At 47.6% G+C, this 27,386-nt stretch overlaps 1 protein-coding gene across 1 annotated transcript in view; it reads right to left on the minus strand.

Moving 5' to 3' along the window:
- Positions 1 to 2,939: 2,939 nt before the first annotated feature.
- The window catches only part of LOC121876137 (mRNA decay activator protein ZFP36L3-like), a 52,694-nt gene continuing 28,247 nt past the window's right edge, over positions 2,940 to 27,386 (minus strand). Inside the window, exons 2-3 of the mRNA XM_042381074.1 lie at positions 19,445 to 19,744; positions 2,940 to 3,617 (exon numbers count right to left, since the gene is read on the minus strand). Of these exons, the coding sequence (XP_042237008.1) occupies positions 2,940 to 3,617; positions 19,445 to 19,744 (978 nt within the window). The remainder of the gene's footprint in view (positions 3,618 to 19,444; positions 19,745 to 27,386) is intronic.

A 27,386-nucleotide genomic window follows, 5' to 3' on the forward strand; every position in this document is an offset into this window, starting at 1 on the left:
TAAACATACACGACACCAACGCTGACCCGACCAGACCAGACCAGGAAAGTATGCTGGGTATGACACCACAAACCCGGAAGTCACGACTGGTATGCCCCGTAGGTCGCATACCTCAGCCACAGTATGCCAACGGGTCAAATACAATCTCACTAACGGTGTATATTTACTCGCATACAACTTCGCCCAGAGTATGCAACTACACATAACTCACATACCTCCTGGACAGTATAATAATAATGGTTGCCCCTCGTGTTCGAGGATGGCCGGCCCAAGGGCCACCTAGGCGTGAATTTGTTTAAGTTGGAGAAGCTGTCGCCAACGCGACAACCACACCCTGAGTTATCAAGTTGCATGACCCAGTGTCAAGGAATAGTCCGAGAAGACCGGACAACTTGCCAACTGCACTGGTTAACCTTTACCCCGGAATACGATCCGCAAATCGATTAACATCCAGGTCCCCAATTACTTCTGGGTAGACAAAGGCAAATGGCGTAAGAAACTTGCAGATAGTTTCACCTTGTCAGGGTATCGAACCCGGGTCCACTCGCTTACGAGGTGAGCATGCTGAACGTTACAATACACAATATACTCAACCTAACGCACACACAACACCTCCTAAGAATATACTCAACCTGAAACATAAAATAATGAAGACAAATGAAGTTGTCTTCCTTTATCACTTCTATCTAACGGTGAGTGTGTGTGTGTGTGTGTGTGTGTGTGTGTGTGTGTGTGTGTGTGTGTGTGTGTGTGTGTGTGTGTGTGTGTGTGTGAAGTGTGTAGTGTGCCAGTGTGTGTGTGTGTGTGTGTGTGTGTCACCAATACCCCAAGTTGTAATTCTTCTCGCCCCTTAATGTCCTGATAAAGACCAATAAAAATTCTTAAAAGTAACTGCGAAATTCTACTCTCTCTCTCTCTCTCTCTCTCTCTCTCTCTCTCTCTCTCTCTTTCTCTCTCTCTCTCATCTGCGTCCATTTTTCTTGTTCTTTCACTTTTATTCTTTCCCCTCTACATCTGCACTCTATCTACCTTTCCACACCTGTTGAAATAACCTCAAACACCCTGTCCACCTGACCTCACACACCTGTCCACCTGACCTCACACAGTCTTTCACCTGGCCTCACATACCTGTTCACTTGACCTCAAACACCTATCCACCTAACCTCACACAACCTGTCCACTTGCCCTCAAACATTTGTCCACCTGACCTCACACACCTGTCCACCCACACTTGTTCACCTGACCTCAAACACCTGTCCACACACCTGTTCACCTGCCCTCAAACACATGTTCACCTGGCCTCACAAACCTGTCCACCTAACAACACACCTGTCCACCTGTCCTCAAACACCTGACTACCTAACCACACCTGTTCACCTGGCTTCACACACCCTGTTCCTTGGCCTCCACACACCTGTTTCACCTGGCCTCCACACACCTGTTCACCTAGCCCACACACACATACACACACGCACACACACACACACACACACTTGTTCACCCTAGCCCTCACACACCTATTCACCTGGCCTCACACAGCTGTCCACTTGGCCCCCAAGCACCTGTTCCACCTGGCCTCCACACCTGTCCACCTGGCCTCACACCTGTTTACCTGGCCTCACACATCTGTCCACCTGGCCTCCACACACCTGTTTACCTGGCCTCCACACATCATCCCCACCTATTTACACACCTTCCTTTTCACCTGGCCCCTCACATCTGTCCACCTGTCCCCACCTTTCACCTGGCCTCACACACCTGTCCACCTGGCCTCCACACACCTCATTTACCTGGCCTCACACATCTGTCCACCTGACCCCCACCTTTTCACCTGGCCTCACATCCTGTCCACTGGCCTCCACACATCTGTCCACCTGACCCCCCACACCTTTTCACCTGGCCTCACACATCTGTCCACCTGGCCCCACACACCTCTTTACCTGGCCTCTACATCTGTCCACCCCTGGCCTCCTGTTTACCTGGCCTCCACATCTGTCCCTGGCCTCACACACCTGTTACCTGCCTCACACATCTGTCCACCTGACCCCACACACCTTTTCACCTGGCCTCCCACATCTGTCCACCTGGCCTCACACATCTATCCACAGCCCCACACCTTTTCACCTGGCCTCACACATCTGTCCCACCTGGCCCACACACCTTTACCTGGCCTAACACATCTGTCCACCTGGCCTCACACCTGTTTACCTGGCCTCACATCTGTCCTGGCCTCACATCTGTCCACCTGGCCCCACACACCTTTTCACCTGGCCTCACACATCTGTTCACCTAGCTTCATATACCTCTTTGCCGAACACAAAACCTCTCATTCCTCTCATTAGTTCACCGGCGCCACAGCTCCATCTGGCGCCACAGCTCCATCTGGCGCCACAGCTCCACCTGGCGCCACAGCTCCACCTGGCGCCACAGCTCCACCTGGCGCCACAGCTTCACCTGGCGCCACAGTTCCATCTGGCGCCACAGCTCCACCTGGCGCCACAGCTCCACCTGGCGCCACAGCTCCACCTGGCGCCACAGCTCCTGGCGCCACAGTTTTCATCTGGCATACAGCTCCTGGCGCCACAGCTCACCCCGGCGCCACAGCTCCCATCTGGCGCCACAGCAGCTCACACCTGGCGCCACAGCTCACCTGGCGCCACAGCTTCACCTGGCGCCACATCTCCTGGCGCCACAGCTCCAGCTGGCGCCACCAGCTCATCTGGCCTGGTTCCACCTGGCGCCACAGCTCCACCTGGTGCCACAGCTCCACCTGTCGCCACAGCTCCACCTGGCGCCTGGCTCACCTGGCGCCACAGCAGCTCCTGGCGCCACAGCTCCATCAGCGCCACAGCTCTGTCTGGCGCCACAGCTCCATCTGCCGCCACAGCTCCACACTGGCGCCACAGCAGCCACCTGGCGCCCACAGCTCTACCTGGCTTTTAGTTCCATCTGGTGCCTGGCTCTACCCAGCGCCTGGCTCCACCTGGCGCCACAGCTCCACCTGGTGCCACAGCTCCACCTGTCGCCACAGCTCCACCTGGCGCCACAGCTCCACCTGGCGCCACAGCTCCACCTGGCGCCACAGCTCCATCTGGCGCCACAGCTCCATCTGGCGCCACAGCTCCATCTGCCGCCACAGCTCCACCTGGCGCCACAGCTACACCTGGCGCCACAGCTCCACCTGGCACCACAGTTCCATCTGGTGCCACAGCTCCACCTGGCGCCACAGCTCCACCTGGCGCCACAGCTCCACCTGGCACCACAGCTCCACCTGGCACCACAGCTCCATCTGGCGCCACAGCTCTATCTGGCGCCACAGCTCCATCTGGCGCCTCAGCTCCATCTGGCGCCACAGCTCCATCTGGCGCCACAGCTCCATCTGCCGCCACAGCTCCACCTGGCGCCACAGCTCCACCTGGCGCCACAGCTACACCTGGCGCCACAGCTCCACCTGGCACCACAGTTCCATCTGGTGCCACAGCTCCACCTGGCACCACAGTTCCATCTGTCGCCACAGCTCCACCTGGCGCCACAGCTCCATCTGGCGCCTGAGCTCCACCTGGCACCACAGTTCCATCTGGCGCCACAGCTCCACCTGGCGCCACAACCCTCCACACCTAGCCAGCCGAGTCTTCAAGAATTATCAGCAGGCGGCGTGGGAGGAGGAGCAGGAGGAGGAGGGTACTTAACAGTCACAACAGCCAGCCATAGAGCACAGAAATAGCAAGTATGGGCCTTCCACTCCAAGTTCCTCCTACCCCTTACCACTATCCCCTTCCCCTACCCCCTCCTGCTTAACCCTCAGCTAATCTTTTTCTTCTTAACCCTTCTCTCTCCCGCTCTCTCTCTCCTCCCCTGGATCCGCTTAACTCTCCTCTCTCCCCTTTTTCCGTTTCACCCTCCCCTCTCTCTCTTTCTCTCCTCCGCCCCTTCTTCTTAACCCGTCTCTCTATATCTGGTCCTTCGTTTAACCCTTCTCCTCTTCTGTTTAATCCTCCACCTCTTCCTCCCAGCTCTTCTCTCGTCTTCCACTTAACGCTCCTCACTTCCTCTTTTTCATCTTCGCCCTTCTCTCCTATTCCTCCTTTTCTTTTTAACCCTACTCTCTCTCTCCTCATCCTCCTCCTCTCTCCCTTTCTCTTCTGTGGGCTCATTTATTCACTGTCATTTCTTGCCCCGTCCGTGTGACTCTTACTTCATCTGCCAGACAGTTTACCTGGCGCCGACTGCAGGAGTTTGCTGCCATATTTTCCGGCTGATAACATGATTCACCAGACTGTTGGCGCCAGCAACCTGAAGGCCAAGTATGATAGCTAAGAAGGGTGCAGTGTGAAGGAACATGTCAACTTTTCTTTTCAAAACCTCTATTGGCTCCCCTGCTATTTTTTTTTTAATATATGTTGGTACTGTCAAGGAAAGGTGTTATAATATCCGTAGTTACGATACGTATCATGCATGAATCCATATCCATATACGATTGAAAGGGATGACTCAAAGCGCGATCCATTACTCATAAGTCGAATCTTCATTCATCTCCTCTTCTGTTTGAGTTATATACTGAACCTCTTACGTATCTTTTTATGTATATACCGTATTATAACTAATGCGTCTGTGTTCCAACAAGGAGTACACAATGACCAGCTGAACTTAACTGATGTTTTAGATTTTAAGAACTTCGTCTGTCTCTTTACTTCAGACTTGTTGCTCCCTCCTTTAGGTCACATAAGGACGCTGAAGTAAACTACAACACCAATGATCTTCGAATTTTTAACCATTTTCCTCCTCAACATCCATTCCATCTCCCCCAATACCTATTCTTATTCCCTACGTGCTCCAATAACCCAACCCCTCATGGTCCCCACGCCCTTCCCCCAGCATACACAACTCTTTTTCCCGTTCACCAAAACACCTTCGTCTCCTTCCTCCTCCTCCGCCTTCCTCCTGCCCTTCCTGATGGCTGTGTCAACCACTCGTGACCAGGATAACTTCCGCTGCCACCCTCACTCCTCTCCTACCTCCCCTCGCTCATTATTCCTCTCCCCCTCCCCCCTTTCACACACACACACACACACCGGCCAACAGCTTCCTCATGCCTCACCCCATCAGGACACTTCCTCACTACCACACCCCGCCACATACCCTCCACCCCCTCCTTCCCTACACATCCCCCAACATCTTTCCCCATCGCTGCCCTCTTATCATCGCTCTTCTTTATCACTAGACATCTCTCCCAACCACATCCTCCTTCCCCACTCTTTCCTTCCTTATTCCCCAGTTCTCTCTCCCCATCACATTCTCCTCCTCCCCCCATCACATAACCTTCCCTTTCCAAAACATATTTTACTCCCCACCTCACATCACTCCCCACCTCACATCACTCCCCAACATTATGTTCTTCCTTTTCCCAGAGCGCACTTTATTTTCCCTCCTCATCACCCACCCACACGCCTCTCACACCCACCCCACGCCTCTCACACCACCACGCCTCTCCACCCACCCCCATGCCTCACCCACCACACGCCCTCCTCCACACCCACCCACCGCCTCTCCACCCACCCACACGCCTCTCACACCCACCGCCTCTCCCACATCCCAACCCCCGCCTCTCGCACCCCACACCCATGCCTCCACACCCCACACCCCGCCTCTCACACACCCCACACCTGACTCTCTCACCCACACCCATGCCTCACCCCCCTCTACGCCCTTTCGCCACCCACCCCCACGCCTCTCTCATCCACCCCACACCTCTCTCACCCACCCCCGCCTCTCATCACCCCCACCTCTCTCTCACCCCACCCCACACCTCTCCACCCACCCCCACGCCTCTCACCCCACCCCCGCCTCTCACCCCACCCCCCCACGCCTCTCCTCACCCACCCCCACCTCTCTCACCCACCCCGCCCACTCCCGCCTCTCACCCACCCCCGCCTTTCACCCACTCCCACACCTCTCTCACCCACCCCCACGCCTCTGTCACCCACCCCTCCCCGCCTTGTTTCCGGTATAGGTCAGGAATTTTAAATTACTCGGCCAGTTGGGTCACCCCTTGAAGTTTGTGTTGTGGAAGAAGAAGAAGAAGAAGAAAGAAGAAAGAAGAAAGAAGAAAAAGAAAAGGGAAAAGGAAGGGAAAGAAGAGAAGAAGAGGAAGAGGTCGGATATACAATTATAGCAAGTGGATGAGAGAAAACAGATAGAGAAGAAGAAACAAGAGGAAGTAAACAAGAGGAAAAGGAGAGAGGAGGAAACAAAGAAAAGGAAGGAAGGAAGGAAGGAAGGAAGGAAGGAAGGAGACACAGATCAACACCAGACTTAGTGGCGGCCCTCTCCTCCACCTTGACTGTGTATATCTGTAGGTATTATAATATATCAACAACAATCTATATGTCTTTAACTTTTACGATGAGCACTGAGCATTAGGACACGGCTAACATATCACACACACACACACACACGCAGACACACACGCAGACACACACGCACGCACGCACGCACAAAAGACAACCACAACCATAGACCAAAATAACGAGAGGGAACAACAGCCTGGAGCCAACCATAACAAGAGTTACCACCATCCCTACTACTACTGCCACCACCACCATCAGTACTACTTCTGCCACCACTTACACCACCACTACTACTACTACTACTACTACTAGCACCACCACCACCACCACCACTACCACCACCTCCAACACCACTAGTACTACCCACTAACATTATGGCAGGGACATCAAGTTTCTGCGATGCTTAATTTATTCTTCACATTAAGACAGAAACTGTGTGTGTGTGTGTGTGTGTGTGTGTGTGTGTGTGTGTCTGTGTGTGTGTGTGTGTGTGTGTGTGTGTCTGTGTGTGTGTGTGTGTGTGTGTGTGTGTGTGTCTCTGTGTGTGTGTGTGTGTGTGTGTGTGTGTGTGTGTGTGTAAAAATAATAATAATAATAATAATAATAATAATAATAATAATAATAATAATAATAATAATAATAATAATAATAATTAACGGTTTATTGAAAAAGTTCTGCAGCCCGAAGGCTGAAAATATACATTGGACATAAAAGACTTATTACATACATTGGTGGTTTAAGAAATGCCTTCATTAGAGAAAGGTAAAGGAACATACAGATTAATGTAGGTGTTGAACAGCAAACATGCAGTGTAGTAACTCCCTTAAAGATGGTGTTATGAGGGACCTCACGTGGTGTAGTAATTCCATCACAGATGATGTTATGAGGGACCTCACGTGGTGTAGTAATTCCCTCACAGATGGTGTTATGAGGGACCTCACGTGGTGTAGTAGTTCCCTAACAGATGGTGTTATGAGGGACCTCACGTGGTGTAGTAATTCCCTCACAGATGGTGTTATGAGGACCTCCGTGGTGTAGTAATTCCCTCACAGATGGTGTTATGAGGGGACCTCCGTGGTGTAGTAGTTCCTCCACAGATGGTGTTATGAGGGACCTCGTGGTGTAATGTTCCTCACAGACGGTGTTATGACCCGGGCATCGCGTGTGCAGTAATTCCCTCACAGATGGTGTTATGGGGACTGCCTCATGTGGTGTAATGGTTCCTCTCAGATGGTGTTATGAGGACCTCACGTGGTGTAGTAATTCCCTCACAGATGGTGTTATGAGGGGCCTCACGTGGTGTGGTAATTCCTCACAGATGGTGTTATGAGGAACCTCACGTGGTGTAGTAATTCCCTCACAGATGGTGTTATGAGGGACCTCACGTGGTGTAGTAATTCCCTCACAGATGGTGTTATGAGGGGCATCGCGTGGTGCAGTAATTCCCTCACAGATGGTATTATGAGGGACCTCACGTGGTGTAGTAGTTCCCTCACAGATGGTGTTATGAGGGACATGACGTGGTGTAGTAATTCCCTCACAGATGGTGTTATGAGGGACCTCACGTGGTGTGGTAATTCCCTCACAGACGGTGTTATGAGGGGCCTCACGTGGTGTGGTAATTCCCTCACAGACGGTGTTATGAGGGGCCTGATGTGGTGTAGTAATTCCCTCACAGACGGTGTTATGAGGGGCCTGACGTGGTGGAGTAATTCCCTCACAGATGGTGTTATGAGGGCCTGACGGCTGGTGTAGTAATTCCTCACAGACGGTATTATAGAGGCCTCACGTGATGTAGTAATTCCCTCACAGACGGTGTTATTATGGGGGCCTCACGTGTGTAGTAATTCCCTCACAGATGGTGTTATGAGGGCCTTACGTGATGTAGTAATTCCCTCACAGACGGTGTTATGAGGGGCCTCACGTGTGTGTAGTAATTCCCTCACAGATGGTGTTATGAGGGGCCTCACGTGATGTAGTAATTCCCTCACAGACGGTGTTATGAGGGGCCTCACGTGGTGTGGTAATTCCCTCACAGACGGTGTTATGAGGGGCCTTACGTGGTGTAGTATGCGTGTGTAACTCTGACCTTCGTCTCTGGCGGACCTCTGCCGTAGATATCATAATACAACAGTTATCACCCAGCTCTTTGATGACAACACTGTCAGCAAGTTCATAGATGCCAACACTGTCAGCAAACCTATCTCTCCGCTACGAGGGATAACACAACACACATCTTTAGGGAAGAGTCTCAGTGCAATTCTACGCTACTGTTGCCGCTATAGATGAATGTGCTGTGCTGCAGATGGCTGTCTGGGCAACGGAGATGTATGTTTCCTATCAACAATCAGAATTAATGTTTTTATTTTCTAAGTCTATCGGAATATATGATACAATTAGGTTACTAAATAAGCCTTGGGTGCATTGATCAAATTAGTGGTTGTGTACTTTTCATTTGCTTGAAATCTCTTATGTATGTACGTGTTTCTGTACGTAGGATGTCGTTTTTGAACCAATGTTATGAAACTAAATGATTAATGTTCGAATCTGTGTGTGTGCATCCGGCCCCTGCAAGAGAGATGGTGCGTGGGGTGAAAGTGTGGCTGTCTCCCCCAGGGCCCGTAAACTGTGTAGGGGCGTTTGAGGCTGTGAGGAACTATACTGTAGCATCTCTCTCTCTCTCTCTCTCTCTCTCTCTCTCTCTCTCTCTCTCTCTCTCTCTCTCTCTCTCACCCTGATCAACCAGATTGTTGTAGTGATGCAACACTTGTGGACTGCTGGCAACAACATACAGGTGTATCAGGTGGTCGCTGCCAGGTGAGCTCAGCGGCAGACGAAGGTGCAGGGCAGGAGGAAAAGGCCCTGGCGTCACCACAGGTAAAGTTCATCTTCTTCAGAATCTACACTCTTTATGTATCTACCTACACTCTAATTTATATCTCTACACCACAATATATCTATCTACACCTTAATTTACCTAATTTATCTAGCTATGCTTTAGTGTATCTATCTACACCCTAATCTCGATCTATACTGTAATGTATCTATCTACACCCTTATCTATATCTTCACCCTAATATATATAGTCGCACCCTAATCTATATCTACACCCTAACGTATCTATCTACACCCTAACGTATCTATCTACACCCTAATGTATCTATCTACACTCTTACCTATCTGCACCCTAACCTATCTATCTACACAGTAATCTATCTATCTACATCCTAATATACCTATCTACACCTTAATCTAACTATCTATACCCTAACCCAACTATCTACACTGTAATCTATCTACCTTCCACCCTAAAATATATATTTACACCCTAATCTATCTACCTACACTCTAATGTATCTATCTACAATCACTACACCCTTGTTTAATAACTCTACACCTACCCTACACCCTCACCTAGCCACCTACACCCAACCTCACCTACACTACACCAGCACCTAGCTACCTTGTACCCTCACCTACTCACCAACGTCGGGGTTCAAAACAGCAGTATGGAGGGAAGAAGAAGGAGGAGGAGAGTTACAGACGTCGGAAACCAAAGCCAAACGGTATAAGAGGCACTTCTGACCTCCTGCTGCTGGCGGTGAGGGTGGTGAGGGCGGTGAGGGTGGTGGTGGTGGTGGCGGCGGTGGGTGGGTGAATTCTGAGCCGCGGTGTATTCATGTATTCATGTGGTAATTAGTAAAGTTTTGCTGAGGTAAACATAAGCAAACAGACAGCTCGGGGAGGGTACGGGGCGGGTACGGGGAGGGTACGGGGAGGGTACGGGGAGGGTACGGGGCGGATACGGGGAGGTGAGGTGAGGTGAGGTTGCGGGGATGCCAAACCCTGATAACTTCACCCCGAGTCACAAGTTTTGGTCGGTGTGCCTGGGGGGACGGGGTCTGAATTGAGTGCGACCCGACCTGTGTGGTTTGGCTTCAACGCACTCTAACTCGTCACAGGGTACGTATACAACACACACACTGCAGCATACGTCACACTTGCCGCAACACACAACACACCTTCTCTGAACTGAACTCTTTGCAACATACAATATACTCTCTGCAACATACAACACAACCTTTGCAATATATAACACACTCTACAACATACAACACTCTACAACACATAACACTCTCTGCAACATGCAACATACACTCTGTAATATACGAGACTCTCTGCAACATACAATGCACTGCAACATACAATACACTGCAACATACAACACTCTGCAACATACAACACACTCTGCAACATACAACACACTCTGCAACATACAACACTCTTTGTAAAATACAACACTCTTTGTAACATACAACTCTCTCTGTAACACACAACACACTCTGCAACATACAACACACTCTGCAAAATACAACACTCTTTGTAACATACAACTCTCTCTGTAACACACAACACACTCACTGCAACATACAACATATTTGTCTGAAATATACTCAACTAAACTGACAAAATAAAAACATGGAATGCAAGACGAACGAGTTCTAAAAAAAAATAGTAATGCTGAAGATAACTGTTATCAAAATTTAAAAGAAAAATTAAAATTACCTGCCAAAATAAATTAATTACCTTCACATCGAAAGCAAAATGACTGAGAATCAAGACAAAGTTACACACACACACACACCTACTACTACTTTGCTGTCACTCGGAATCGAGTATGACGATCATCCAGCTATGATACAATGATATGAGTAATTAGGGATGTCACCTTCATTGGGGAATTTTAAGGTGACTAAAGAGGCCAATACGAGACCCGCAGAGTTGTTCACAGATGTTGCACATGTGGAGGGCTACATCAAGTGCGGGAGGGAGGTGGCAGCGTTTTTCCAGCGTTGGCGCTTGTCTGCCTCGGTTTGCAGTCGGGCTAACTCGAAAGTATTGACACCTTCTCGTGTGGTGCTCCTCCAAGCGTTACGACGTAGAGTAATCGACTCCCAGGTGAGGGGGTCGACTTGACACTTTGTCAGGTTTGTCTTAAGACTATCCTTAGAATGTACCTTTTCAGTTGCCCGACGGCGTTACGTTTACTATCCGTTAGGTGACTGTAAAGTAGCTGCTTTAGCAGTCTACTGTCGTCCATGCGGGTAACCTGGCCAGTCCAGCGTAGTTGTTCATGTATAATGGTATCCTCGATGCTCCTACAGTTGGTGTCAGCAAAGATGCTGGAATTTGTTCTCTTGTCTTCCCAGCGAACTCGGAGGATGGAACGTAGACTACGTTGGTGGAAGTTTTCAAGGGCCTTGAGGTGCCTCCTGTATGTAACCTATGTATCACTGCCACATAGCACGGTGTGGAGGACAACTGCTCGATATACAGTACGTGTAACTTTGTAGAGAATTTCAGTTCCCAACAGCTGAAAACACGGTTTCTGAGTCTGCCAAAGGCTTGAGATGCACATCTGATCCGATGCTGAATCTCTTCATCGATGTCCGCGGTGGTGAACAGGTGGGAGCTGAGATACCGAAAGTGAGTAACATTAGAGAGAGTAGTACCGTTAAGATGGATGGATGGATGATGGGGGTGTGTCTGAGACAGGACCAAGTTGAAAGAGAATCTGAGTCTTACGTACATTCACCTCAAGGCCGAAGTGTGCATACGCATCTGCGAAGGTTTTCAGGATCTCCTGTAGGTCGCGTTCAGTGTGAGCAACAAGAGTGAGGTCGTCTGCATACTGAAGTTCAGTAATGGAAGCTGCCGACACCTTTGTTCTTGCCTGGAGTCGTCTTATGTTGAAAAGACCCCCCTTCACCCGGTACTCGATGTCCACCCCGCCGGTCTAAATTGGCACTGGCACGAGTAAGGAAGGCAGGCAAGAAAATGGAAAAAAAGAGTTGGTACCAGTACACACCCTTGTTTAACCCCCATTTGGATGGGAAAGAACTCAAAATGGGTGCCATTGTGAAGGACACTCCCGTTCATGCCATCGTGGAGTTGCCTCACAATGGCGATGAATTTTAGGGGGCAGCCAAAGAGGCTAAGGGTCCACCAGAGGGCTTCCCTGTTGACCGAATCGAAGGCCTTGGTTAGGTCGATGAAAGCCAAGTGCAGGTCACGACGTTGTTCTCTGCACTTTTCCTGTATCTGGCGGGCAGCAAAGATCATGTTAGTGGTGCCATTTGATGGTCTAAAGCCACATTGAGAGTCTGGGAGGAAGTTTTCCGCCTCAGGAAAAAGTCTGTTTAGGAGGACTCTGGGAAAACTCTTGCCAGCTACGGACAGCAGCGAGATCTCGCGGTTGTTGCCACAGTTTTATTCATATAAATATTGAGAGCTTGGGGGAATTTCCCTCTTTTCCCATATATTCTCCAAGAGAGAGTGGAGACAGCTGGTAAGCAGAGGTCCTCCTGTTTTATACACCTCGGCTGGGATTCCATCAGGCCCTGAGGCTTTATTATTTTCCATCTACTTGATGGCAATAGCTACCTCATCCAGGGATGGAGGAAAAACTGAGATGGGTCAGCTCTGGATGATGAGGGACTTGCTGGATAGTCAGGACATCCACAACAGTGTTTCGGTCGAGCAGTGAATGGTAGTGCTCTTTCCAGCGATGAAGGAGGCCTTCATCTTCTTTTATTATGGAGTCACACACACACACACACACCTCAGTGACCTCCACCACCAAGCACTGGAAGGGTTTGGCAGTGGACTACTGCACCACCCTCGTCATCGCCACCTTCTGCCACCTGCAGCCCCCCACCCAACTCGCGCAGTCCGCCACTACAACAAAATTCAGCCCATAAGAGCCCTCACCGATAGACATAAGAATAGCACCATCCCATCTATTGTTAAAATAATAAACAACTCCTGATTTATGTACTGTACAGCCCTGTAAATGTATTCAATGCATATTATATCATTATGTCTAAACCAAATGTAAGTCTGTATATTTTCAGCCACCGGCTGCAACTCTATTGATAAACCGTTTATTATTATTATTATTATTATTATTATTATTATTATTACACACACAAAGGTAAATAAGCTCCATTTCGTTACCTGTGCGATTACAAATTCATGTAAGATTTTTTGGCACTTTATATTCAAGCCGCAGCTCGATAACTTCTGTGGGAGTAAACAACCTCAAGGAAGGAAGGAAGGACGCACCTCAAGAATATACTTTCACGTGTAATAATAATAACAATGACAGACAGAGGACGTTAAAGGTATTACCACTATACTACACTCTAATCCCTTAACGCTAAACTAACCTAAGTTAAACAAACCAGACTAAACAACATAACATAACTTGACCTGGAGGAGGGGAGATTAATCTTCAGGTGATCCATACATTTTATAACCTGAGTCACCCACATGTACTCATCTAATTCTTCGTGAATAGTGTGTCAGTATCCCTCCCGGTAACCTTCCTCCCTCGAACTATAAAGAGCGTGATACAAGCACACTGATCACATGCACAACCCTCACGCTTGTATGAAAATGGCTATGTTTTTGTTTTTTTCTGGAGAGACATGTGGGTGGGTGGTGAGGTCATGGGTTAGTGATGAGGGCTATCGGTGGGTGGTGAGGATCGTAGGTGGTTAGTGATAGCTATCGGTGGGTGGTGAGGATTGTAGGTGGGGAGGAGAGTGGGTGGGTGGGTGGGGAAGAGCGTGGGGTGAGTGGTGGTGAGGGACGTGGGTGGGTGGTGGTGAGGAGCGTGGGTGGGTGGTGGTGAGGGGCGGGGTGGGTGGTGGGTGAGGGGTGGGGTGGTGGTGGTGAGGGGCGGGTAAGTGGTGGTGAGGGGCGGGTGAGGTGGTGAGGGACGTGGGTGTGGGTGGTGAGGGGGTGGGGTGGGTGGTGGTGAGGGGTGGGTGGGTGGTGGTGAGGGGCGGGGTGGGTGGTGGTGAGGGGCGTGGGTGGGTGGTGGTGAGGGGCGTGGGGTGGGTGGTGAGGGCTGTGGGTGGATAGGTGGACGGTGCTTGGGTGGGTAGTAGGGTCTTGGGTGGGTGGTGAGGGACGTGGGTGAGTGGTGGAGGGGTGTGGGGTGGAGTGGTGGGTGGGAGGGGGAGTGGGTGGTGAGGGGCGGGGGGGTGGTGTGGAGGAGTGTGGGGTGGGTGGTGGTGAGGGGCGTGGGGTGAGTGGTGGTGAGGGGCGGGGTGGGTGGTGGTGAGGGGCGTGGGTGGGTGGTGGTGAGGGGCGTCGGTGGGTGGTGGAGGGCTGTGGGTGGATAGGTGGTACGGTGTGCTTGGGTGGGAAGTAAGGGTCTTGGGTGGGTGGTGAGGGGCGTGGGTGGAGTGGTGGGTGAGTGGTGGTGAGGGCGGTGGTGGAGGGGCGTGGGTGGTGGTGAGAGACGTGGGTGGGTGGTGGTGAGAGACGGGGTGGGTGGTGGTGAGAGACGGGGTGGGTGGTGGTGAGGGGCGTGGGGTGGGTGGTGGTGGGAGGGGCGGGGTGGGTGGTGGTGAGGGGCGTGGTGGGTGGTGGAGGGGCGTGGTGGTGGTGGTGGGAGGGCGGTGGGTGGGTGGTGAGGGCGGGTGGGTGGTGAGGGGTCGTGGGTTGATATAATAGAGAGTCTCTCACTCTCTCTACGAGGAGACAGAGTTCACCCCGCCATACCTCTCACGGCTACCTCAACTCTCCAAACTCTGTACACATCTCCTAACTTTTCCACGTCATATACACACATATCTGTCTCTGCCTCTACACACACACATATCTCTCTTTCTTCTAAACACAATAACGATCAAATAAGACTGACAGGATGGGGTAGTAATCTGTAATTAGATAAAAAGCAGATTATCGAACTTATGTGAGGTCTTGTCGAAACACATCCACCAACCAAGCTTCGTCGAAATCCATCAACAATGGCTCAAGTTATCGCGTGGACAAGATCCCCGAATCGACAGACGGACGGACGGACGGACGGACGGACGGATGCAAGCACAACCACACCCAGACAGACGCGCGGGTTTTAGATCCATATACCCGATGGAGGCGACGGGCACTAGCGACGGTATTGTAGGGAGGGGGGTTAGGGGCGGGGTTAGGGAGTTGGGGTAAACGGTACTGGGGATTGGAGAGAAAAGTATTGGGAAATGGGGAGAGGAGGTAGAAGGAATTGAGGGATGATGGGGAGGGAGGACAATATCCCCTCCAGGCAAAACTGACAGAAAGGTTTAACTTAATAAAGAAAACCAAAAAAGCTACAACAAAAAACTGGGTTATTTTTCAGAGCCTCGACTTCCAGTGCACTTTACCTGTACTAAATATTTAGACACCCATTTGTTGTTGTGAGGTTGTTGTTGTTGGTATGGTGGGTGGTGGTTTTGCTTGGTTGTTGTTGTTGTGGTTGTTGCTGTTGGTGGTGGTTGTGGTGGTGTGTGGTGTTGTTGTTAGTAGTGTGGTGTTGCTATGCGGGTGGTGCGCTGTCTGTAGTGGTGGGTAGTGCTGGTGGAGGTGTCATCTGGTTTGGTGGTGTGTTTTGTGTTGGGTTTTGGTGGTGGTTGTCGGCTTGCTGCGTGTGTTGTTGTTGATGGTGTTGTTGTTGCTTGGTGGTGTGGTGGTGTCGTTTGTGTTGGGTGCTGTTGCTGTTGAGGTTGGTTGTTGTGTGGCGGTGTGTGTGGTTTTGTTGTTGCTGTGTGGTGGTGTTGTTTTGTTGGTGTTGTTGTTGTTGATGGCGTTGTTGCTGGTGGTGGTGGTGGTAGAGCGTTGTTGTTAAGGATGTTGTTGTTGATTTTGCTTTGTTGGTTGGTGTGTGGTTGTTTGGTTATTATTTTGTTTTGGTTTTGTTGTTGTGATGGTGTTGTTGTGTTGTTTGCGTGTTGTTGTTATGAAGTTTGTGTTATTGTTTGGCGTGTGTTGTGTTGTGTTATTGTGTGTCGTGTCGTTGTTGGTTGTTGGTGGGTGTTTGTTGTTGGATTTGTGGCGGCTGTTGCTGGTGGCGGTGTTGTTGTGTATGGTGGTTTGGCTTGTCGTTGTTGTTGGTGGGTGTTGTCTGTTTTTGTTTGTTGTTGTTATGTGGTGTGGTGTTGTTATGGTGTTGTTGTTGGATATGTTGTGTTGTTGTTATGTGGCGGTGTTGTTGTTGTTTTTATAAAGTGCTGTTGTTGATGTTGGCGTATGTTGTTATGTTGGTGTTGTTGTTATTGGGCGTTGTTGTTATTGGTGGCGGTGTTAGTTATTGGTGTTTTGTTGTTGTTGATGGTGATGGTGGTGGTGGCGGCGGTGTTGTTGTTATTGGTGGCGGTGTTGTTGTTGGTGGGTGTTGTTGTTATTGGTGGCGGTGTTGTAGTTATTGGTGTTGTGTTGTTGTTGATGGTGATGGTGGTGGTGGGCGGCGGTGTTGTTGTTATTGGTGGCGTTGTAGTGGTGTTGTTGTTGATGGTGAGTGATGGTGGTGGTGGCGGCGGTGTTGTTGTTATTGGTGGCGGTGATGGTAGTGGTTCACGTACACACATTTGGATACGTCAACTTCTTCCATCAGGTTTCTCTCATTATTCTTTCTGCTCTTACATTATTATCTCTGCCTTCAGTATCTTATTCTTTCTCACTATCTACCGTGTATTATAATTATTTAGATGTACATTGTTTTGGTCTCTCTCTCTCTCTCTCTCTCTACTTAATAAACTCTACCTAATTACCTCCTTCTCTCCCTTTCTCACTGTTTATCTGTATACCTATGTAGTCCCTCCCCACTCCCCCCATTCTTCCATCCCCATCCATCAGAACACTCAAAATGTTCATACGTAAATTCCTTCCTCCCCGCCCAGTCCCGCCCCGCCCCCACAGATAACTGAACACATCCAGTTAAAGTAAAGACTCAGCGTAATTTCGACTCCCATCTTATTCACTACGTTTTATGTTAGGTATGAAAGCAGTCAGCGAGGTGTGGTCTTTGAATCGGCAGGCGAGAGGCAAAGAGATGCAGCGGGTAGTCTTGAATAGGTGTATCGAGGATCTCACTTGAAGTAACACATCTCTTCAATCTGGTTCCAATTTAGTGTGATTGAGTCGAGTCTTCAAGTGGTGGAGATTTTGGGTTGCGATTCGACATTTTTTTTTTTTTTATCGGCGTTTTGGGTAGAGTGACGGAGATGAGTTACCAGAGAGTACAGATTACTCATATCAATATTCATCACACGAGTAACAAAGTTAGTAATTAGTTGTCAGTTATAGCGTTCAGATGCGATTAAACAAAAATATTAGCCAGGTTAAGATGAGTGAAAATCGGACCTGACTAAACGTAGCTCAAAACTCATCACATACCTAGCAAGTCTACTACTGGGCTAAATCTTATTTGGGTACTAATAATGACCTTGACCTTTGAACTGACCCCAATACCAAAAGACATATGACCCCGAACGCAGAAGGAACAGAACTCGCGTTACATGTTGACAACCCGTGAGGACGAAGGTAAAGCCGTGACCCGCCCAGGAACTACGTGGACCAGGTACAACAACCACACGAGGTGAGGCACTGTGTTGACACCTACCAGGCCAGGTGACACGCTCCCCTTCCTGGCTCACGGGTACAGTACTGCCAACACCTACCTGAAAAAAGAAAGACAAAATCAGTAAACAAATAACAATATATACAAGTAAATAAATAATTAAATAAACCGTTGCAGGAATAAATACATTAATGATATAAACTGTTATATGAATCTAAATAACACACAAGTAACCCAAAATTACCCAGTACAGACATTAATCTTAAAAAAACATCCTCAAATGGAAAAATAATATTCAGTAAGGCAGTAAAGTAAGGAAAGCACGGTACTGAACTGACTAACTCAGTCAAAATAAATCAGTACAAAAAGTAAAAGGTAAATATAAATACCCAAGAAAATATTTTGGTTCCCCCACGACAGGTGACTCAACACGGCCTGGGGGAGGGTCGCCCGAGACTTACAACCAAGTTAAATTAAACCCAACTTTGTTTTGAGAGTGTATGTGTGTGTGTGTGTGTGTGTGTGTGTACTATCAACCGTCACCGCGCGCACACACACACACACACACACACACCACACCACACCACACACACACACACACACCACACACACACACACACCACACCACACCACACCACACCACACCACACACACACACACACACCTGTCAAGAAACATTCCAGGTCGCTGAGTTGCCCCAGCTTACCGCCTACGACACAATGGTAATGAACATAGGGAGGCAAGGGAGATGGTGTGGAGGTAGGGTGGTAGACGGTGTGGTGGGAGATGGTGTGGAGGTAGGGTGGTAGACAATGTGGTGGGAGATGGTGTGGTGATATGGTGGTAGACGGTGTGATGGGAGATGGTGTGGTGGGTTGGTGGTAGACGGTGTGGTGGGTTGGTGGTAGACGGTGTGGTGGGAGATGGTGTGGTGATATGGTGGCAGGCGGTGTGATGGGAGATGGTGTGGTGGGTTGGTGGTAGACGGTGTGGTGGGTTGGTGGTAGACGGTGTGGTGGGTTGGTGGTAGACGGTGTGGTGGGTTGGTAGTAGACGGTGTGGTGGGAGATGGTGGTAGACGGTGAGGTGGCATGGATAATGATAATAATAATGATAATAATAATAATAATAATAATAAAAACTAAATAAAGATAGCATGATGTTTCTAGCTGCCCCAAATCCATTACAGAGGAGTTTTAATTAAAAATGTTAGCGCGAGGGGAACTACATGTGTGTGTGTGTGTGTTATTAAAGTAAGTTAATTCTTCAAGAGGGAACTCCAGCAAGTATGCCAACATTGTCTACCCACTGGAGCTCCTAGCCACTCAAGTGTCTACCTTCGGGCTAACCTGCACAGTCTAGACTAAATTATCCTAACTAAAGCTCGCCTAACCTATGAAACAAACTGACCTGGAGCCTAGCCTAAACAATTCTATTTCTAACTAAAGCTAAGCTACCCGCCTCACCTAACCTAACCTAACCTAACCTAACCTAAGTAAACCAAACCCTAACTAGGCTTAACCCTAATCCATCCTATCACCCTTAACTTACTCTTAACTAAACCTAACCTAAACTAATCTACCCCTAACCAAGGCTAACCTAACCTATCCAGCCCACAAACCTAACCTTCCCTATTCTTAACTTAGCCTGCTCCTAACCTAACCTAACCTAACCTATGAAACCCTAATACTAGACGAATATTGAGCGGGTCGGGATACGGGCCGTATCGGGATACGGGCCGTGTCGGGATACGGGCCGTGTCGGGATACGGGCCGGGTCGGGATACGGCCGGTCGGGATACAGGCCGGGTCGGGATACGGGCCGGGTCGGGATACCTGGCCAGGTCCGGGATACAGGGGCCGGAGTCGGGATACAGGCGGGTCGGGATGGGCCGGATCGGGATACGGGCCAGGTCGGGATACAGGCCGGGTCGGGATACGGGCCAGGTCGGGATACGGGCCGGAGTCGGGATACAGGCCAGGTCAGGATCCTGAACCAGGTCAGGATACAGGCCGGGTCAGGATGCGAGCCAGGTCAGGATACAGGCCGGGTCAGGATACAGGCCAGGTCAGGATACAGGCCAGGTCAGGTCAGGACTCCTGGTAGATCAGGATACGGGCCGGGTCGGGATACGGGCCGGGTCGGGATACGGGCCGGGTCGGGATACGGGCCGGGTCGGGATACGGGCCGGGTCGGGATACGGGCCGGGTCGGGATAAGATTAACATTTTCGTTCTGTCCCCTCCATGCTTTGTTGAGCTGTGTTAGTCTGATATTTTTACTTGCCATTATTAATTTGGTGTGATAGCAGGTTAAGCACGTGCACACTCACTCACTCACTCACTCACGTGTCTTCACTCATATCTCCACTACAGTATCTCTCTCTTCCTCACTCTCTTACCCTTCCTACCAACATCTCTCTCTCTCTCTTCTTTTCCTTATCAAAACTCTCTCGCTTCCTCTCCACCTCTCCCTCCCTCTCCTGCTCACCCTGCCACCTTCCAACCTTCACTTCATTCGTCTCTTTATCATCCTCTCTCTGCTGTCTCTCAATAGAACCATTACCTGTGCCTCGAGGATTCTGCCTCAAGTCCCACCTCAGAGCTTCAAGGACCACTCCAAGGGTAAACGTATTTTCATAATTATAACCCATAGATGTCAACCTTGATGCTAACAACTATAATGTATTTTCTCTCACAAAAAAAGGGAACATGCAGCAATACTTTCATGACGTAGCAGTGATGACATCAAGGGTATCAGTGACGTCATCAAGGGTAACAGTGACGTCATCAAAGGAAAAAAGATGACTGTTATCCATAATTCATCCTAGAAATAAATCCTGTTTTATAATACCAATCTCCATGTGCTGAAGGTAATCATAATACAAGACACCCAAGGTGCAGTTAGTTTAAATTAAAAACTGCTATTTAAATTATGTTATCAAATTATAGTGAATTTTTTTTCTTCATATTAGACGATGTAACTTGGAGCCAAAAATTAGTTTAATACTTTGTCCAAGAATAATATTACAGCGTACGTTTTTTTTTTTTTTTTTAACTTTCTATCGTTCATTAATAACACACTTGACTACTACTGCATATAGATCGTATAAAGTTACTATAATTAAATGTTGATCTTTAACTAAACTGAAGTTCGACGTAAAAGAAAAAAATACGTTATTTATATTCTTGTCCAGGGAAAAGGATCAATGTATTACAGAACAATTTTCAAGTCTTCAAAACTAACCAATTCAACGAAGCTTCGAAACATTACAGCTTTAGTCTCCCATTTTCACCCAAAGATCTTAAAACATTAACCAGAATGAGGTGTTTAACATTTAAATGAGCTCTTCTTACGTTTTAGCCTCAAGCTACAGTTTCCTCACTCACACATCTTAAACGGTAACCAGTATTAGAGTGTTCATGTAAAAAAATTTAATAGCCAACAAGAAGCTTTTCATCCTGACGTCTAAGATCTTCACCAAAATTAAGGTTAAATTTCCCCCACAAAGGAATAAACCCTTAATAAAACATTTGTCAATAACCTAAAGTACTTCCTAAATACGAAAACAAAAATATTAGTAGTTTAATCTAAGTTTTCGATAATCAGTAAGAACCTTGAACACAAACCTGATGTCTGGCCACACACTCGATGTTCTTATAGACGAACTAATTTATTTTTATAGAAGATAAAATAAACAAAATCTTAGGGACTCTACTTACTGTCTCAGCTTCAATCTCCAGCGACAACTAATATACTGCCTGGAACCAACCTGCCTGGAGCCAACTTGTCTGGAACCTACGTACCTGGAACCTACCTGCCTGGAGCATACCTGCCTGGAACATACCTGCCTGGAACCTACCTGCCTGGAACCTACCTGCCTGGAGCCAACCTGTCTGGAACCTACCTGCCTGGAACCCACCTGCACAGACCTACCTGCCTGGAACCTACCTGCCTGGGACCTACCTGCCTGAGACCTACCTGCCTGGAACCTACCTGCCTGGGACCTACCTGCCTGAGACCTACCTGCCTGAGACCTACCTGCCTGAGACCTACCTGCCTGGAACCTGATCGACAAAATCCACTCCCAACAGGAACCGATTGAAATTTTCGCCTCCAACCACTTCTCCTCCAGCCATTTCACCTCCAGCCTCTTCTCCTTCAACCACTCCTCCTCCAGCCTCTTCTCCTCCAGCCTCTTCACCTCCAGCCTCTTCTCCTTCAACCACTCCTCCTCCAGTCTCTTCACCTCCAGATTATCCTCCTCCAACTACTCCACTCCAACCGCCCCCAACTATCATTTCCGCCTTCAGCCACTCCTCCAACCTCTTCTTCTCCAGCTTCTCCTCCTTCAACCACTCCTGCTCCAATATCTCCGCTTTCAGCCACTCATTAATTCACGACTTCCATTTACGGGAGCGGACGTCTCTGTTCCGGAAAGTCTCGGCTACAGGACGGACCTGTGCAAAGTCCCACCTCGGACGTACAGGGTTTCGAGAGAGTGTGTATGTGTGTAAATAAATAATAATAATAATAATAATAATAATAATAATAATAATAATAATAACAATAATAATAAAAATAATAATAATAATAATAATAATAATAATAATAATTATAATAATAATAATAATAATAATAATAATAATAATAATAATAATAATAATAAATAATAATAATAATAATTATTAACGGTTTATTGAAAGAGCATGGCAGCCGGAAGGTTGAAAATATACAGTTACATAATTTACAAATAATATACAAGTAACATAAGTGATATAAATATGATATATAATAACTAGGTGGGGAGAAGCTCAAACTACAGGGCATTTCAACATAGTGACAGTGCAAAAAGTAAGATTGAATGGGAGTAAGTACACTGGTTGATTACAAGTTATAAATAATTTTTACAATGATTAGGACTGAACTGTTCTTATAGCGATCAGTTCATGCCCGTATGGGCTGGATGCGGTTGTGGTGTCGAACAGTAATTTTCGGACGAGGGATCTCGGGTGGTAGTAGGAGCCGGTGTCGAGGATGGTGCAGAAGCTTCTCACCAAATTTGCAGATGAGGTCGTGGTGATGGACAGTGAGAGCCGAGAGAGTCGGTGTGTTGAGCGCTTCTTGATATGTGGAGTAGGAAGGGGAGAGAATAAACTGGCATGCCCACTTTTGCACATTTTCTAGGTGTATACGTTGTGTGGCATTTAGGGAGGAAGACCAGGTAGGGGAGGAATAGGTGAGCTTGGGAAGTATGAATGTTGAGTAAACACTGAGGAGCTCGGGTGCAGGAACTCCGAGGGACTTGAGTCGGCGGAGAAGGTGGAGACGGAAACTGGAGGATTTGACAACTTCACTGACGTGTGGTTTCCAATTTAGTTTGTTGTCTATGGTGACGCCGAGGAGCTTAGTGGAATCTATAACCTGGAGTGTGTTGGGACCTAAAGTAATGGAAGGGGGTGGGACAACGTCGGGGGAGAGGTTGATGTGCATAACCATGGTCTTGGTATGGTTGATGGTGACGTGGTTGTTGGTTGCCCAGTTTGTGTGTGTGTAGGGGGGTTGTTCTTCAGATTTATGCGTGGTTAAGCAAGTGAGCCATGTACTCGAGGTCCCGTTTTCTGCTGTGACTGCCTCTGGGTTACCTGTGGCTGATCCTGGGGTTAATTAGTAAAGGGGGTAGTACCTGGACTCAATGTTTACTGAGCTGTTTGTATTTATCCACTTGTTATGGCAGATAGATAGTGGGGAGGGAGGGGATGGGGACGGTCCTATTAAGTTCAACTAACCTTTAGAATTGGGTCAAGACTAATGGCGTCAGTCGTAAGAAAAACTCATTTTATAAGACTTTCATCCTTGGGGGCTCCGTAATAATGAAGAGGAGAGGAGAGATTAAGTAACACTAAATTCTAAGATGATTACTTACTATTCGATTGATTTAAATTCCATCAATCTTGAGAGAGAGAGAGAGATGATGATGATGATGATGATGATGATGATGAATGAGAATGAAGAAGAGAATGAGACAGTGAAAGTGAGAGATTGAGAAAATTATAATGAGAGAGAGAGAGAGAGAGAGAGAGAGAGAGACTCGCCCTATTTTGCCACAACAGAAGGTGAACGAACGGCTGTGGCGGACGTGCCTTGAGTTCAGTAGTTTATGGATTTTTCTGTGTCTGTGTATGGCTCTTGTTAGTGTGTGTATGGCTCTTGTTAGTGTGTGTATGGCTCTTGTTAGTCTGTGTATGGCCCTTGTTAGTCTGTGTATGGCTCTTGTTAGTGTGTGTATGGCTCTTGTTAGTGTGTGTATGGCTCTTGTTAGTGTGTGTATGGCTCTTGTTAGTGTGTGTATGGCTCTTGTTAGTGTCTGTGTATGTGCTCTTGTTGAGTGGCTCTTGTTGTGTCTGTGTATGACTTTATGTGTCTGTGTATGGCTCTTGTTAGTGTCTGTGTATGGTGTCTGTGTATGGCTCTTGTTAGTCTGTGTATGGCTCTTGTTAGTGTCTGTCTCTTGTGTGTCTGTGTATGGCTCTTGTTAGTGTCTGTGTATGGCTCTTGTTAGTGTCTGTGTGTGACTTTATGTGTCTGTGTATGGCTCTTGTTAGTCTGTGTATGGCTCTTGTTAGTGTCTGTGTAGTCTGTATGGCTCTTGTTAGTGTCTGTGTATGACTTTATGTGGCTCTGTTAGTCTGTGTATGGCTCTTGTTGGTGTCTGTGTATGGCTCTTGTTAGTGTCTGTGTGACTTTATGTGTCTGTGTATGGCTCTTAGTCTGTGTGGCTCTTGTTAGTGTCTGTGTATGACTTTGCTCTCTGTTAGTCTGTGTATCTGTGTATGGCTCTCTTGTTAGTGTGTGTATGGCTCTTGTTAGTGTGTGTATGGCTCTTGTTAGTGTGTGTGTATGGCTCTTGTTAGTGTGTGTATGGCTCTTGTTGTGTGTGTGTATGGCTCTTGTTAGTGTGTGTATGGCTCTTGTTAGTCTGTGTATGGCTCTTGTTAGTCTGTGTATGGCTCTTGTTGTGTGTGTATGGCTCTTGTTAGTCTGTGTATGGCTCTTGTTGTGTGTGTATGGCTCTTGTTAGTCTGTGTATGGCTCTTGTTGCTCTTGTTAGTGTGTGTATGGCTCTTGTTGTGTGTATGGCTCTTGTTGTCTCTTGTTATCTGTGTATGGCTCTTGTTAGTCTGTGTATGGCTCTTGTTTAGTCTGTGTATGGCTCTTGTTAGTCTGTGTATGGCTCTTAGTCTGTATGGCTCTTGTTGGTGTCTGTGTATGACTTTATGTGTCTGTGTATGGCTCTTGTTAGTCTGTGTATGGCTCTTGTTAGTGTCTGTGTATGGCTCTTGTTAGTGTGTGTATGGCTCTTGTTAGTGTGTGTATGCTCTTGTCTGTGTATGGCTCTTGTTAGTGTGTGTGGCTCTTGTTAGTGTGTGTATGGCTCTTAGTCTGTGTATGGCTCTGTTGGTGTCTGTGTATGACTTTGCTGTGTATGGCTCTTGTTAGTGTGTGTATGGCTCTTGTTGTGTGTGTATGGCTCTTAGGCTCTTGGCTTTATGTGTCTGTGTTATGTCTGTGTATACTTGTGTGTCTGTGTATGGCTCTTGTTAGTCTGTGTATGGCTCTTGTTAGTGTGTGTATGGCTCTTAGTCTGTGTGGCTCTTGTGTCTGTGTATAACTTTATGTGTCTGTCTCTTGTTAGTGTCTGTGTATAACTTTATGTGTCTTGTGTATGGCTCTTGTTAGTGTGTGTATGGCTCTTGTTAGTGTGTGTATGGCTCTTGTTAGTGTGTGTATGGCTCTTGTTAGTGTCTGTGTATGACTTTACGTGTCTGTGTATGGCTCAGTTAATGTGTCTATATGGCTCTGTCATTGTTTGTATGTTTCAATATAATAAGACCATATAAACAATTATTTGACATGTGCACATCATCACTCATCTACAGAACAGACACAAAACGGCCGACGACGTGTGTGTGTGTGTGTGTGTGTGTGTGTGTGTGTGTGTGTGTGTGTGTACCTTCTTGAGATAAATGATGGCGGAATGTTGATGTAGAGACCAGACCTCCCTCCCTCCCTCCCTCTCCCCACGTCACCAGGGACACAAAATATGCGGGCTATATCCTGCCTTAGTCTCGTTTATTTACATCCTTCTCTACATCCTATTCCTCTTTTTCCTATTCTATCCTTCCTGTTTATAGACTATCCCTTATTATTCTTCGTCTCTTCATTACTAAACCATCAGCCTATTATCTCATTCGTCCTTACGTTTCTTCTTTATCATCATCTATCCATTCATTTCTCTCATGCTTCTTATTCCACCTATTTTTATTTCCCTCCCCTTATATTCCTGTGTTTATTCTTATTATTCCATTTCCTTCCTTTATGGCTTATTCATCATCTTGCATTAGTCTTCTATCCGCTTCTCTATCCTCTTTCATACCTCTATTCTCTTCCTTAATCCACTATCCTTCCCTTATTATCTATTAACCTTGGTATTATTCTATATTCTATCCCCCCATTCCTTCTATTCTTATTCCAACGTGTTTACTGCCTATCCCCTGTTCCATGCGTCTCTCATATCATCTTTTCTCCCTACCTCCTCTTCCGTTTATCTTCATCTTCCTTCTCTTCTTCCTCTTCCATCTATATATAGCTACATCTTTTTTTATCTTCTTCCTTTCTCCCTTTTCCATTTTCTCCTAAACAACTTCCACCTCCCCCCCCCCCCCCAACTTCCCAGTGTGACCAGCTGACTCGGTGTCAACAAACCGCCTGGACGCTCCATCTGTCACTGACATGTTTGGTCGTGTTTGGTGGTGTTTGGACATGTGTCGTGGCTGCAGTCTGCTTGTGTTTGCATGTACGAGTTTGTGTTGTGTCTGTACGGGTCACTCCTTTGTAGTGTGTTACGGTCTCTTTACATGTGTTTGTTGTTGTTTGTTTGTGTTCTTGTTGTTGTTTGTGTGTGTTTGCTGTTTGTTTGTGGCTGTTGTTGTTTGTATGCTTTTGTTGTTGTTATATGTATGGGTTTGTTTGTGTTTGTTGTTGTTTGTTTGTGTTCTTGTTGTTGTTTGTGTGTGTTTGCTGTTTGTTTGTGGCTGTTGTTGTTTGTATGCTTTTGTTGTTGTTATATGTATGGGTTTGTTTGTGTTTGTTGTTGTTTGAATATTTTTGTTATTGTATAATACAAGTAAAGTCAGCCTGAGCCAATATGTACTAATTAGGCACAGTTTACCTTGATTAGTATGCATTATCTAATATTGGGGATAGATCACTATCCTCTAACTACCGCCCAATCAGCCTAGCATCAATAGTAGGTAAATTACTTGAATCAATTATTTCAAACTCTATTCGAAACCACCTGGAGAAGCACAAGATGCTCAATGATTCCCAACATGGCTTCACAAGCGGGCGTTCATGTCTAACTAATCTATTAACATTCTTTTCATCAGTTTCCGAATCGGTGGACGAGGGGCACAATTATGATGTGGTATATCTCGACTTGAGCAAAGCCTTCGACAGAGTCCCCCACGAAAGACTAATTAGAAAGGTAGAAGTGCATGGCATCAAAGGTAATATCCTTAAATGGATTACGGCGTGGTTACAGGACAGGAAACAGCGAGTGAGCATAAACGG

This window comes from Homarus americanus, unplaced genomic scaffold (genome assembly GCF_018991925.1).
Source record: "Homarus americanus isolate GMGI-L3 unplaced genomic scaffold, GMGI_Hamer_2.0 scaffold34921, whole genome shotgun sequence".
NCBI lineage: Eukaryota > Metazoa > Arthropoda > Malacostraca > Decapoda > Nephropidae > Homarus > Homarus americanus.